General features: G+C 45.5%; 1 protein-coding gene across 3 annotated transcripts; it reads right to left on the reverse strand.

Moving 5' to 3' along the window:
- Positions 1-2388: 2388 nt before the first annotated feature.
- tmem81 (transmembrane protein 81) lies at positions 2389-6419 on the reverse strand. 3 transcript variants are annotated; one of them, XM_041845019.1, is made up of 5 exons: positions 6077-6419; positions 4654-4833; positions 4394-4480; positions 2977-3079; positions 2389-2582 (listed from the first exon to the last, which is right to left on the reverse strand). In XM_041845019.1, exons 1-5 carry the CDS (start codon positions 6368-6370, stop codon positions 2422-2424), a joined length of 825 nt encoding a protein of 274 aa, XP_041700953.1. In that variant the 5' UTR covers positions 6371-6419; the 3' UTR covers positions 2389-2421. The 3 variants fall into 3 exon arrangements, with proteins under 3 accessions (XP_041700953.1, XP_041700952.1, XP_041700951.1); XM_041845018.1 differs by having other exon boundaries at positions 2887-3079; XM_041845017.1 differs by having other exon boundaries at positions 2848-3079.
- Positions 6420-14955: the final 8536 nt, after the last annotated feature.

The following is a 14955-nucleotide window of genomic DNA, read 5'->3' on the forward strand; positions in this document are numbered from 1 at the left end:
CACCTCCCTCTGCAACTGGATCCTGGACTTCCTGACGGGCCGCCCCCAGGTGGTAAGGGTAGGTAACAACACATCTGCCACACTGATCCTCAACACGGGGTCTCCTCAGGGGTGCGTGCTCAGTCCCCTCCTGTACTCCCTGTTCACCCATGACTGCATGGCCAGTCATGGGTGATCACAGACAACGATGAGACAGCCTATAGGGAGGAGGTCAGAGACCTGGCCATGTGGTGCCAGGATAACAACCTCTCCCTCAACGTGACCAAGACAAAGGAGATGATTGTGGACTACAGGAAAAAAAAAGAGGACTGAGCACGCCCCCATTCTCATCGACGGGGCTGTAGTGGAACAGGTTGAGAGCTTCAAGTTCCTTGGTGTCCACATCACCAACGAACTATCATGGTCCAAACACACCAAGACAGTCGTGAAGAGGGCACGACAAAGCCTATTCCCCCTCAGGAGACTAAAAAGATTTGACATGGGTCCTCAGATCCTACAGCTGCACCATCGAGAGCATCCTGACTGGTTGCATCACCGCCTGGTATGGCAACTGCTCGGCCTCCGACCGCAAGGCACTACAGAGGGTAGTGCGTACGGCCCAGTACATCACTGGGGCCAAGCTTCCTGCCATCCAGGACCTCTATACCAGGCGGTGTCAGAGGAAGGCCCTCAAAATTGTCAAAGACTCCAGCCACCCTAGTCATAGACTGTTCTCTCTGCTACCACACGGCAAGCGGTACCGGAGCACCAAGTCTAGGTCCAAAAGACTTCTCAACAGCTTCTACCCCCAAGCCATAAGACTCCTGAACAGCTAATCATGGCTACCCAGACTATTTGCACTGCCCCCCCCACCCCACCATCTTTTTACGCTGCTGCTACTCTGTTAATTATTTATGCATAGTCACTTTAACTCTACCCACATGTACATATTACTTAAACTACCTCAACTAGCCGGTGCCCCCGCACATTGACTCTGCACCGGTACCCACCTGTATATATAGCCTCCCTACTGTTATTTTATTTTACTTCTGCTCTTTTTTTCTCAACACTTTTTTGTTTTAATCTACTTTTTTATTAAAAATAAATGCACTGTTGGTTAAGGGCTGTAAGTAAGCATTTCACTGTAATGTCTGCACCTGTTGTATTCGGCGCATGTGGCCAATTAAAATTTGATTTGATTTGATTAGATTTGACATGTTTTGCTCGACCCGCTCAGTTTTCCATCACAAAACACCAGAAAATGGCCAAAAAGTCAAACCATCTCACCTGTTTTTACTCTGTGTTTTTAATCTGTGAATATTAGATATCTGTTTTCTTTCTTTCTTTTTTATTAAAACGAGAGTTCAGTTCACGTAACACGGTTGACCTTAAAATGAGGGAAAATACATAAATGAATCACCATTCACATTAAGTTAATAATAGTCTTCAGAAATTACTTTGTCAAAGCAACAAAATAACTAGGGCTTTACAATGATGGTGAAAACTTGGAGAAATGTTTGGATTAAGTGGGTTAAAATCATAAGTGACACAGGGTTGACAGAGGGACGTGTCAAGATGCTGAATTTTGGCACTTTAGCAAGTCTTTATTCATATTAAAAATCAGATTTATTGAATTCTCCATGTGGTCTATATTAAGGGGCACTTCATTTAATATAACAGGCTTTTAAAATCAATGTTGTGATAATCAACGATGTTGGGATAAGGAAGTACTTCAAAAGAACAGAGAGGGCAGCACACAAATTTGCTCCCAATTACCACCTTTATTGACAACGTATCGACACAACACGGATCTTTGTCAGGTCATAACTATGATTCCTTAGTCAGCATCGAGTCTAACCTTTAAAAATGCTTTTCTTTTCAAAAGATAATGCTTTTTGCATTAATTGGAAGGTACTTGTACCATCTTACACTAATTGTGAAAATCATCCCTCATCCTCTCCCAGAAAACAACTTGTTGTCCTTCTAACACACCAATACATTTCAAGGTAGCAATAACTCCCTTCTCGGCTGAGAAAACAGAAATCTCTGTTTTATGAAATCTGTCTGTACCTGAAGGCTTGACAGTCTGTCTTCAGATTCCAGTGGCGGCTGCTGAGATAGGACGACGGCTCATAATAATGGCAGTAATGGAGTAAATGGAATGGCATCAACCAAATCACATGTTTGATACCATTCCAGTCACTCCATTCCACCCAGTATACGCCATTCCAGCCATTATTATGAGCCGTCCTCCCCTCAGCAGCCTCCACTAATTCTAGCCAATAGTAAACATGATCTCTCAACATTGCAAACTGCTGTCAGACAGGCTCAAGTTTCACGTTGAGTGATTTTCATATTGAGTAAAACAATTTATCGACAAACAAACAACACCATTTATGGTCCAACAATTTGTTTTGTGCACTGTAGTAGCCCACAAGCCATTTATTTGTATCCGTCAGCAGCAGTACACACGGGGCGGACAGTGCCACCTGCTGGTGGGGTGATGGTATTAATGGAGAAAGGGCTTCTGTTAGGGGCGGGGAGAGGCGAACTCTTGAGGCGGCACATGCAGACACGGGCCAGGGCGTATTTCCTGCACACACCTGTATTAATACGGAGACAGGTGGGACACCGTAGTGTTAACTTCAGCTTTTATCTTTAATACAATAAGATATCTCTTTAGATATGGTTACAGATAGGATTGTGATATTCTGGTAACTTTCCCAAAATTCCCAGGTTTTCCAGAAATCGCGTTTGGGAAATTCCCAGAATCAGGAGGGGATAAACAGGAAATCCAGAAACCTCCAACCATGATTTCCGGAAAACCTGGGAATTTTGCAAAAGTCACCTTTAATTTCGCAAGCTTACAGAGCATTATGGGTAATGTAGTACATCTTGCTACAATACCCAAGAAGAAGACTGCCACCGTGACCCCTGCGACCCAGAAGCCTTTCAACACGATGTCCTTGGTGGCTGTGCTGCCATACAGGTCCTCACCATCTTTCACCACGATGACGTTGCCATGGGAACCCTCGTCCCCGCGGTCCCACCGAGCCAGAGCAGAGGGGAAGTCCAGTCTCAGAGCCTCAGCGGGGAGCACCTGGATGGGAATAACAGAAGGAATTATATAAGCACATCTTTTGTGCTCCTCCGAGCTGGATTTTTAAACAAATGGTTCAATGAAAGGTGAAAAAGACACTCCACACTTGACAAAAAAAAAAAACGATTGATTGTTTTCTAAATGTTTTGGCCAATGAAGACCTGAGTGGTAGAAATGTTGTCGAAACTTTGTCAGACCTGATGATTACCTGAGTGGTAGAAACATGGTAGAATAAATATATCACACTGGAGGAGGACGGCTCATAATAACGTCTGGAACGGAGCCAATGGAATGGAACCATGGTAGAATAAATATATCACACTGGAGGAGGACGGCTCATAATAACGCTCTGGAACGGAGCCAATGGAATGGAACCATGGTAGAATAAATATATCACACTGGAGGAGGACGGCTCATAATAACGTCTGGAACGGAGCCAATGGAATGGAACCATGGTAGAATAAATATATCACACTGGAGGAGGACGGCTCATAATAACGTCTGGAACGGAGCCAATGGAATGGAACCATGGTAGAATAAATATATCACACTGGAGGAGGACGGCTCATAATAACGTCTGGAACGGAAGAAAATGGAATGGAACCATGGTAGAATAAATATATCACACTGGAGGAGGACGGCTCATAATAACGTCTGGAACGGAGCCAATGGAATGGAAACATGGTAGAATAAATATATCACACTGGAGGAGGACGGCTCATAGTAACGTCTGGAACGGAGCCAATGGAATGGAAACATGGTAGAATAAATATATCACACTGGAGGAGGACGGCTCATAATAACGTCTGGAACGGAGCCAATGGAATGGAACCGTGGTAGAATAAATATATCACACTGGAGGAGGACGGCTCATAATAACGTCTGGAACGGAGCCAATGGAATGGAACCATGGTAGAATAAATATATCACACTTGAGCAGTGGAGGCAGCTGAGGGGAGGATGGCTCATAATAACGTCTGGAACGGAGTAGATGGAATGGAACCGTGTGTTTCATGTATTTAATACAATTCCACTGATTCCACTCCAGCCATTACCACAAGCCCGTGCTCCCCAATTAAGGTGCCACCAACCTCCTGTGCATTGGAGATATAATTGCGGTATGAGGGATCACATTTTACATTGACTTTTGTTTTTCATTTTGCCAAGGCTCTTACCCGGAGGGACTTACAATCAGCGCATTCAACTAAGGTTAGGTAGGTCAAAACATTCACCTCAATCAAACACAGATAACGTTTTTATTTATTTCAAACAGTATTTCGAACCCAGGTCTGGATAAAATGCAGTGTCTCCCACCTTGAGCCCCAGGTAGAGTCTCTTGACCCTTCGGTAAGCAGTGTCCTGTACATCACAGCGGTATGTCCCAGCGTCCTCCTCCCTCACCTAGGTTGAAGATACTCAGGTTAGGACAATGTCCTGGTCACATGAGGAAGCATTAGAAAAGTAACTGATTCTTGGAACCGTAGTTAAGAATTCTTCTGCATTTATGCAAAGAGTTCTGGGATATTAGAACCCTCTTGACTTAACCTTGGTTATCTTCAACCTAGCTCACTCACCGGGTCCAGGACCAGCCGGTCTAGCCTGGGGGCGTCCCAGCGCCCTAGCAGAGAGTCGTCGGTGGTCACCACCCCCCGGGCGTAGCGCCACGATACCCGGAATGAGAAGCGACCCATGGCCTCCATCACCTCACCCAGACAGTCCAGCTCTAACCGCTGACCAGCTGGCACAGTGACGGTCTGGAGAATTAGGTATACAAAGGGGAGGAGGAGAGGAGAGGAGAGGAGAGGAGAGGAGAGGAGAGGAGAGGAGAGGAGAGGAGAGGAGAGAGGAGAGGAGAGGAGAGGAGAGGAGGAGGAGGAGGAGAGGAGAGGAGAGGAGAGAAGAGAAGAGAAGAGGAGAGGAAGAGAAGAGAAGAGAAGAGAAGAGAAGAGAAGAGAGAGAGGAGAGGAGAGGAGAGGAGAGGAGAGGAGAGGAGGAGGGAGGAGGGAGGGAGGGAGGAGGGAGAGGAGAGGAGGAGGAGGGAGGAGGGAGGAGGGGAGGGGGAGGAGGGGAGGGAGGAGGTAGAGGGGGAGGAGGAGGAGGGGAGGAGGAGAGGAGGAGGAGGGAGAGGAGAGGAGAGGGAGGAGGTAGGGAGGAGGAGAGGAGAGGAGGAGGGGGAGGAGGAGGAGGAAGGGAGAGGGAGAGGAGAGGGAGGAGGAGGAGAGGGAGGAGGAGGAGGAGGAGGGAGGAGGAGAGGAGAGGAGAGGAGAGGAGAGGAGAGGAGAGGAGAGGAGAGGAGAGGAGAGGAGAGGAGGAGAGGAGAGGAGAGGGAGGAGGGGGAGGGAGGAGGGGGAGGAGAGGATGAGGGGGAGAGGGAGAGGGGGGAGGAGGGGGGAAGGAGGAGGGGGTAGAGGGAAGAGGAAGGGAGGTGGAGAAGGAGGAAGAGGAGGAGGGGGGAGGAGAGGATGAGGGGGAGTAGGTAGAGGGGAGGAGATGGGGGAAGGAGGAGGGGGTAGAGGGGAAGAGGAATGGGAGGTGGAGAAGGAGGAAGAAGAAAAAATACATTAAGGGCACAACCACAGGAGATACTGATGCCAGAAACTCTCTCCACACCAGAATTTACAACCTCTACTACATGGACAAGACTTGGTAAGTGATTTTTTCAGTTAAAAAAATACATATACAGCACATAAAACATTTTTAACGTGACAATAGACCAGGATAACACAATAGAACAGGATAACACAATAGAACAGGATAACACAATAGAACAGGACAATGGACCAGGATAACACAATAGACCAGGACAATGGACCAGGATAACACAATAGACCAGGACAATGGACCAGGATAACACAATAGACCAGGACAATGGACCAGGATAACACAATAGAACTGGACAATAGACCAGGATAACACAATAACATCAGATACTTTTTTCCATTGTGGTCTGAATGTATCATTATTTGTATAATTTTTTTGTAAGTCGAGACTATTCACCTGAAGACCACACTGCCAGGAGTCCACACAGCTGACCTTCCGGACGTGGCAGTCCTTCTCCTCCCCAACCTGGCCCTCTCTCAGTGGGCACAGCTCCTGCGTGCGCAGGCCCAGACCGCAGGTGGTGCTGCAGGGAGAGCTGTGGATGATGACCTCTGCTGGGACGGCCTTTAAGTCCTCCAGGTCAGCAGGGGACAGGGGGTTATGGGTAGGACTGGACAGACAGCAGAGGAGGAGGAAGGACCAGGAGATGAGGGAGATGGACATGGACAGACACAGACCCCAATTCCCCATCTCTGTGTGTCTGTCTCTGTCTCTTCAATTTACTGCACTGTGTGGAGTGAATAAGAGAATATACTGTTATTTTAAAGTTAGGTATTTCAATGATTGATCCATCCAAAAATCTAAAATGGAACAGGTGATAATCCATTCCATTATTGTGACATCACAATATCATGGAAGTTATGGAACTTGGAATGGAAAGAAAATCAAAGCTTCAAAGTTAGTAGAGAAGTTGTATGGTGTTTGTCTGACACCTAGTGTTGATAACCTGTAATGCTGTGACAGATGGGTCAGAACATCTCTATAAACTGAGTTTAAAAAACATTAGGAACACTTCAATCAGTGTAGAGGAAGGGGAGGAGACAGGTTAAAGAAGGATTTTTAAGCCTTGAGACAATTGAGACATGGATTGTGCATGTGTGCCATTCAGAGGGTGACTGGGCAAGACAAAAGATTTAAGTGCCTTTGAACGGGGTATGGTAGTAGGTGTCAGGCACACCGGTTTTTATTTTATTTATTTTTTTATTTCACCTTTATTTAACCAGGTAAGCCAGTTGAGAACAAGTTCTCATTTACAACTGCGACCTGGCCAAGAACTGTGTGTCAAGAACTGCAACGCTGCTGGGTTTTTCATGCTCAACAGTTTCCCGTGTGTATCAAGAATGGTCCACCACCCAAAGGACATCCAGCCAACGGCAGGCCAGTGGTCGAAAACGGATCATTGATGAAAGAGGACAAAGGAGGCTGACACGAATTGTGCAGAGCAACAGACAGGCTACAGTTACTCGACTGACAGTCCAGTACAACACTGGTGTCCAAAGACCCATAAAATAATGCACAACTCGTCGTACCTTGACATGAACGGGGTATGGCAGCCGACAACCTTACAGAGTTCCACTTCTTTCAGCAAAAAAAAAACAAGAAACTGTGGTTGCAGTGGGCTAAGGAATTTAAAAGACTGTACACTGGAGATTTGGAAAAACGTTGCCTGGTCTGATAAATCCATGATCCTGCTGTTTCACGCTGATGGGAGGACTAGGGTATGGGGAAACACACGGTAGGTACTGGTACTGACCACGCCTTCTCTGGCTGTCCTGGGCTTTTCTATAAAGAATATAGACTTGATGAAAGGCATATATACATAGAGTTGATATCCACGCACGTAAGTCAGACTTTTGCATTAACCACGCATCGATGTCACTAGGAGAAATGAGCAGACGTCTCAAATGAGAAAATTTGAAAATGTTTCATTAGAAGATATTTTTATTTTTTATTTTATTTCACCTTTATTTAACCAGGTAAGCCAGTTGAGAACAAGTTCTCATTTACAACTGCGACCTGGCCAAGATAAAGCAAAGCAGTGCGATTAAAAACAACAACACAGTTACATATGGGGTAAAATAAAACATAAAGTCAAAAATACAACAGAAAATATATATACAGTGTGTGCGAATGTAGTAAGTTATGGAGGTAAGGCAATAAATATGCCATAGTGCAAAATAATTACAATTAGTATTAACACTGGAATGATAGATGTGCAAAAGATGATGTGCAAATAGAGATACTGGGGTGCAAATTAGCAAAATAAATAACAATATGGGGATGAGGTAGTTGGGTGGGCTAATTTCAGAATGGCTGTGTACAGGTCAAATCAAATCAAATCAAATCAAATTTTATTGGTCACATGCGCCGAATACAACAAGTGCAGACATTACAGTGAAATGCTTACTTACAGCCCTTAACCAACAGTGCGTTTATTTTAAACAAAAAAGTAGGAATAAAACAACAACAAAAAAAAAAAAAGTGTTGAGAAAAACAAAGAGCAAGTAAAATAAAGTGACAGTAGGGAGGCAATATATACAGGGGGTAACGGTTAAGAGTTCAAAGTGGGGCACAAGTTAGTTGAGGAAGAGTAATATGTACATGTGGGTAGAGTTAAAGTGACTATGCATAAATACTTAACAGAGTAGCAGCAGCGTAAAAAGGATGGGGTGGGGGGAGTAAAATAGTCCGGGTAGCCATGATTAGCTGTTCAGGAGTCTTATGGCTTGTGGGTAGAAGCTGTTGAGAAGTCTTTTGGACCTAGACTTGGCACTCCGGACCGCTTGCCGTCGTGGTAGCAGAGAGAACAGTCTATGACTTGTGGCTGGAGTCTTTGACAATTTTGAGGGCCTTCCTCTGACCGCCTGGGTAAGAGGTCTTGGATGGCAGGGAGCTTTGCCCCAGTGATGTACTGGGCCGTACGCACTACCCTCTGTAGTGCCTTGCGGTCAGAGGCCAAGCAGTTGCCATACCAGGCGGTGATGCAACCAGTCAGGATGCTCTCGATGGTGCAGCTGTAGAATTTTTGAGGATCTGAGGACCCATGCCAAATCTTTTAGTCTCCTGAGGGGAATAGGCTTTGTCGTGCCTCTCTGACTGTCTTGGTGTGCTTGGACCATGATAGTTCGTTGGTTGTGATGTGGACACCAAGGAACTTGAAGCTCTCGACCTGTTCCACTACAGCCCCGTCGATGAGAATGGGGGCGTGCTCAGTCCTCTTTTTTTCCTGTAGTCCACAATCATCTCCTTTGTCTTGGTCACGTTGAGGGAGAGGTTGTTGTCCTGGCACCACACGGCCAGATCTCTGACCTCCTCCCTAAGGCTGTCTCATCGTTGTCGGTGATCAGGCCTACCACTGTTGTGTGTCGGCAAACTTAATGATGGTGTTGGAGTCGTGGCTGGCCATGCAGTCATGGGTGAACAGAGAGTGCAGGAGGGGACTGAGCCCACCCCTGAGGGGCCCCCGTGTTGAGGATCAGTGTGGCAGATGTGTTGTTACCTACCCTTACCACCTGGGGCGGCCCGTCCAGGAAGTCCAGGATCCAGTTGCAGAGGGAGGTGTTTAGTCCCAGGATCCTTAGCTTAGTGATGAGCTTAGAGGGCACTATGGTGTTGAATGCTGAGCTGTAGTCAATGAATAGCATTCTCACGTAGGTGTTCCTCTTGTCCAGGTGGGAAAGGGCAGTGTGGAGTGCGATAGAGATTGCATCATCTGTGGATCTGTTGGGGCGGTATGCAAATTGGAGTGGGTCTAGGGTTTCTGGGATTATGCTGTTGATGTGAGCCACAGGTGCAGTGATCGGTAAGCTGCTCTGACAACTGATGCTTAATGTTAATGAGGGAGATCAGAGTCTCCAGCTCCAGAGATGTTTGCAGTTCGTTCCAGTCATTGGCAGCAGAGAACTGGAAGGAATGGCGGCCAAAGGAGGTGTTGGCTTTGGGGATGACCAGTGAGATATACCTGCTGGAGCGCAGACTACGGGTGGGTGCTGCTATGGTGACCAATGAGCTAAGATAAGGCGGGGATTTGCCTAGCAGTGATTTATAGATGACCTGGAGCCAGTGGGTTTGGCGACGAATATGTAGTGAGGACCAGCCAACAAGAGCGTACAGGTCACAGTGGTGGGTAGTATATGGGGCTTTGGTGACAAAATGGATGGCACTGTGATAGACTACATCCAATGTGCAATGAGTGTTGGAGGCTATTTTGTAAATGACATCGCCGAAGTCAAGGATCGGTAGGATAGTCCGTTTTACGAGGGCATGTTTGGCAGCATGAGTGAAGGAGGCTTTGTTGCGAAATAGGAAGCCGATTCTAGATCTAACTTTTGATTGGAGATGCTTAATGTGAGTCTGGAAGGAGAGTTTACAGTCTAACCAGACACCTAGGTATTTGTAGTTGTCCACATACTCTAGGTCAGACCCGCCGAGAGTAGTGATTCTAGTCGGGTGGGCGGGTGCAAGCAGCGTTCGGTTGAAGAGCATGCATTTAGTTTTACTAGTGTTTAAGAGCAGTTGGAGGCTACGGAAGGAGTGTTGTATGGCGTTGAAGCTCGTTTGGAGGTTTGTTAACACAGTGTCCATTGAAGGGCCAGATGTATACAAAATGGTGTCGTCCGCATAGAGGTGGATCCGAGCGTCACCAGCAGCAAGAGCGACATCATTGATATACACAGAGAATAGAGTCGGCCCGAGAATTGAACCCTGTGGCACCCCCATAGAGACGGCCAAAGGTCCAGACAACAGGCCCTCCGATTTGACACATTGAACTCTATCTGAGAAGTAGTTGGTGAACCAGGCGAGGCAGTCATTAGAGAAACTAAGGCTATTTAGTCTGCCAATAAGATGTTTAATTGGACAGCCCAGTACATTACTTGGGCCGAGCTCCCTGCCATCCAGTAACTCTATATCAGGTGGTGTCAGAGGAAGGACTGAAAAATTGCCAAAGAGTCCAGCCACCCAAGTCATAAGACTGCTATATACAGTGGGGAAAAAAAGTATTTAGTCAGCCACCAATTGTGCAAGTTCTCCCACTTAAAAAGATGAGAGAGGCCTGTAATTTTCATCATAGGTACATGTCAACTATGACAGACAAAATGAGGGAAAAAAATCCAGAAAATCACATTGTAGGATTTTTAATGAATTCATTTGCAAATTATGGTGGAAAATAAGTATTTGGTCAATAACACAAGTTTCTCAATACTTTGTTATATACCCTTTGTTGGCAATGACACAGGTCAAACGTTTTCTGTAAGTCTTCACAAGGTTTTCACACACTGTTGCTGGTATTTTGGCCCATTCCTCCATGCAGATCTCCTCTAGAGCAGTGATGTTTTGGGGCTGTGGCTGGGCAACACGGACTTTCAACTCCCTCCAAAGATTTTCTATGGGGTTGAGATCTGGAGACTGGCTAGGCCACTCCAGGACCTTGAAATGCTTCTTACGAAGCCACTCCTTCGTTGCCCGGGCGGTGTGTTTGGGATCATTGTCATGCTGAAAGACGCTGCCACGTTTCATCTTCAATGCCCTTGCTGATGAAAGGAGGTTTTCACTCAAAATCTCACGATACATGGCCCCATTCATTCTTTCCTTTACACGGATCAGTCGTCCTGGTCCCTTTGCAGAAAAACAGCCCCAAAGCATGATGTTTCCACCCCCATGCTTCACAGTAGGTATGGTGTTCTTTGGATGCAACTCAGCATTATTTGTCCTCCAAACACGACGAGTTGAGTATTTACCAAAAAGTTCTATTTTGGTTTCATCTGACCATATGACATTCTCCCAATCCTCTTCTGGATCATCCAAATGCACTCTAGCAAACTTCAGACGGGCCTGGACATGTACTGGCTTAAGCAGGGGGACACGTCTGGCACTGCAGGATTTGAGTCCCTGGCGGCGTACTGTGTTACTGATGGTAGGCTTTGTTACTTTGGTCCCAGCTCTCTGCAGGTCATTCACTAGGTGCCCCCGTGTGGTTCTGGGATTTTAGCTCACCGTTCTTGTGATCATTTTGACCCCACGGGGTGAGATCTTGCGTGGAGCCCCAGATCGAGGGAGATTATCAGTGGTCTTGTATGTCTTCCATTTCCTAATAATTGCTCCCACAGTTGATTTATTCAAACCAAGCTGCTTACCTATTGCAGATGCAGTCTTCCCAGCCTGGTGCAGGTCTACAATTTATTTTTCTGGTGTCCTTTGACAGCTCTTTGGTCTTGGCCATAGTGGAGTTTGGAGTGTGACTGTTTGAGGTTGTGGACAGGTGTCTTTTATACTGATAACAAGTTCAAACAGGTGCCATTAATACAGGTAACGAGTGGAGGACAGAGGAGCCTCTTAAAGAAGAAGTTACAGGTCTGTGAGAGCCAGAAATCTTGCTTGTTTGTAGGTGACCAAATACTTATTTTCCACCATAATTTGCAAATAAATTCATTAAAAATCCTACAATGTGATTTTCTGGAATTTTTTTCCTCAATTTGTCTGTCATAGTTGACGTGTACCTATGATGAAAATTACAGTCCTCTCATCTTTTTAAGTGGGAGAACTTGCACAATTGGTGGCTGACTAAATACTTTTTTTCCCCACTGTAGTTAATGAATGGTTACCTGGATTATCTGCACTGATCCTATCTTGCACTGACTCTATGTAGACTCACAAGACTATATACACTGAGTTTATAAAACATTAGGAAATCCTTCCTACTATTGAGTTGCACCTCCTTCTGCCCCAGAACAGCCTCAATTCATCGGGAATGGAATCTAAAAGGTGTCGGAAGCATTCCACAGGGATGCCGGCCCAAGTTGACTTCAATGCTTCCCACAGTTGTGTCAAGTTGGCTGGATGTCCTTTGGGTGGATGTCCTTTGGGTGGATGTCCTTTGGCTGGATGTCCTTTGGGTGGATGTCCTTTGGGTGGATGTCCTTTGGGTGGATGTCCTTTGGGTGGTTGTCCTTTGGGTGGATGTCCTTTGGCTGGATGTCCTTTGGCTGGATGTCCTTTGGCTGGATGTCCTTTGGGTGGATGTCCTTTGGCTGGATGTCCTTTGGCTGTATGTCCTTTGGCTGGATGTCCTTTGGGTGGATGTCCTTTGGGTGGATGTCCTTTGGCTGGATGTCCTTTGGCTGGATGTCCTTTGGCTGGATGTCCTTTGGGCGTGAAAACACCAGCAGCGTTGCAGTTCTTGACACACTCAATCCATTGCGCCTGACACCTACCACCACACCCTGTTCAAAGAAACATACATATTTTGTCTTGCTTTCACCTGGATTCACATGGAAATGTGTTGTACACGCAGTGTATAGACAATACAGTGCATTTAGAAAATATTAACAACCATTGACTCAAATTCACATTTTGTTCTATTACGGCCTGAATTTAAAATGGATTACAGCGGTTTCAGAAAGTATTAACACCATGTCACGATCGTTGAGAGACGGGTTAGACCAAGGTGCAGCGTGGTATGCGTTCATGTTTATTAAGACGAATAAACACTTGACAAAATAACGAAACTTGAAGTCCTATGGGCTATACACACAACAAGCCTAACATGAACACAAACAAGATCCCTCAACTAAGGTAGGCAACATGGCTACCTTAGTATGATCCCCAATCAGAGACAACGAGCGACAGCTGCCTCTGATTGGGAACCACACCCAGCCAAACATAGAAATGCAAAACCTAGATCTCCAACATAGAAATATTTATAACATAGATCTCAAACTGAACTCACACCCTGACCCAAACAACAAGAGTTCTCTAGGTCAGGGCTTGAAAGTACCCCCCCCCCCCAAAGGTGCGTACTCCGGCCGCACCAACTTGACTCATTAGGGGAGGGTCCGGGTGGGCATTGTGTTATAGCCTTAATTTAAAACAGATTACAGTGCTTTCAGAAAGTATTGACACCCCTTGACTTATTCCACATGTTGTTGCTGAAATGTCTTGAGTCAACAACTATTTAACCCCTTTGTTATGGCAAGCCTTCAGGAATAAAGATTTGCTAAACAAGTCACTTAATAAGTTGCACGGACTCACTGTGTGCAAAAATAGTGTTTAACATGCTTTTCTAATAACTACCTCATCTCTGTACCCCACACATACAATTTTCTGTAAGATCCCTCAGTCGAGCAGTGAATTTCAAATACAGATTCAACCACAAAGACCAGGGAGGTTTTCCAATGCCTCGCAAAGAAGGGCACCTATTGGTAGATGGGTAAAGAAAAGCAGACATTGAATATCCCTTTGAGCATGGTGAAGTTAATAATTACACTTTGGATGGTGTATCAATACACCCAGAGGAAGGAAACCGCTCAGGGATTTCACCATGAGGCCAGTGGTGACATTAAGACAGTTGCAGAGTTTAATGGCTGTGATAATAGAAAAATGAGGATGGATCAACAACATTGTAGTTACTCCACAATATTAACCTAATTGATAGATTGAAAAGAAGGAAGCCTGTACAGAATGAACATATTCCAAAGCATGCATCCTGTTTGCACTAAAGTAAAACTGAAGAAAAAAAACTTGCAAAGAAATGAACTTTATGTCCTAAATACAAAGCGTTATGTTTTGGGCAAACACAACATATCACTGAGTACCACTCTTCATATTTTCAAGCATGGTGGTGGCTGCATCATGTTATGGGTATGCTTGTCATCTGCAAGGACTAGGGAGTCGGCGTTCCAATTAATCAAGAGTTGCCCATCCCTGGTCTATATGATAGAAACAGGAGTTGACCATCCCTGGTCTATATGATATAAACAGGAGTTGACCATCCCTGGTCTATATGATAGAAACAGGAGTTGACCATCCCTGGTCTATATGATAGAAACAGGAGTTGACCATCCCTGGTCTATATGATAGATACAGGAGTTGACCATCCCTGGTCTATATGATAGAAACAGGAGTTGCCCATCCCTGGTCTATATGATAGAAAGAGGAGTTGACCATCCCTGGTCTATATGATAGAAACAGGAGTAGACCATCCCTGGTCTATATGATATATACAGGAGTTGACCATCCCTGGTCTATATGATAGAAACAGGAGTTGACCAACCCTGGTCTATATGATATAAACAGGAGTTGACCATCCCTGGTCTATATGATAGATAAAGAAACAGGAGTTGACCATCCCTGGTCTATATGATAGAAACAGGAGTTGACCATCCCTGGTCTATATGATAGAAACAGGAGTTGACCATCCCTGGTCTATATGATAGATACAGGAGTTGACCATCCCTGGTCTATATGATAGAAACAGGAGTTGACCATCCCTGGTCTAT

The sequence above is a fragment of the Coregonus clupeaformis genome, chromosome 24 (genome assembly GCF_020615455.1).
Source record: "Coregonus clupeaformis isolate EN_2021a chromosome 24, ASM2061545v1, whole genome shotgun sequence".
Taxonomy (NCBI): domain Eukaryota; kingdom Metazoa; phylum Chordata; class Actinopteri; order Salmoniformes; family Salmonidae; genus Coregonus; species Coregonus clupeaformis.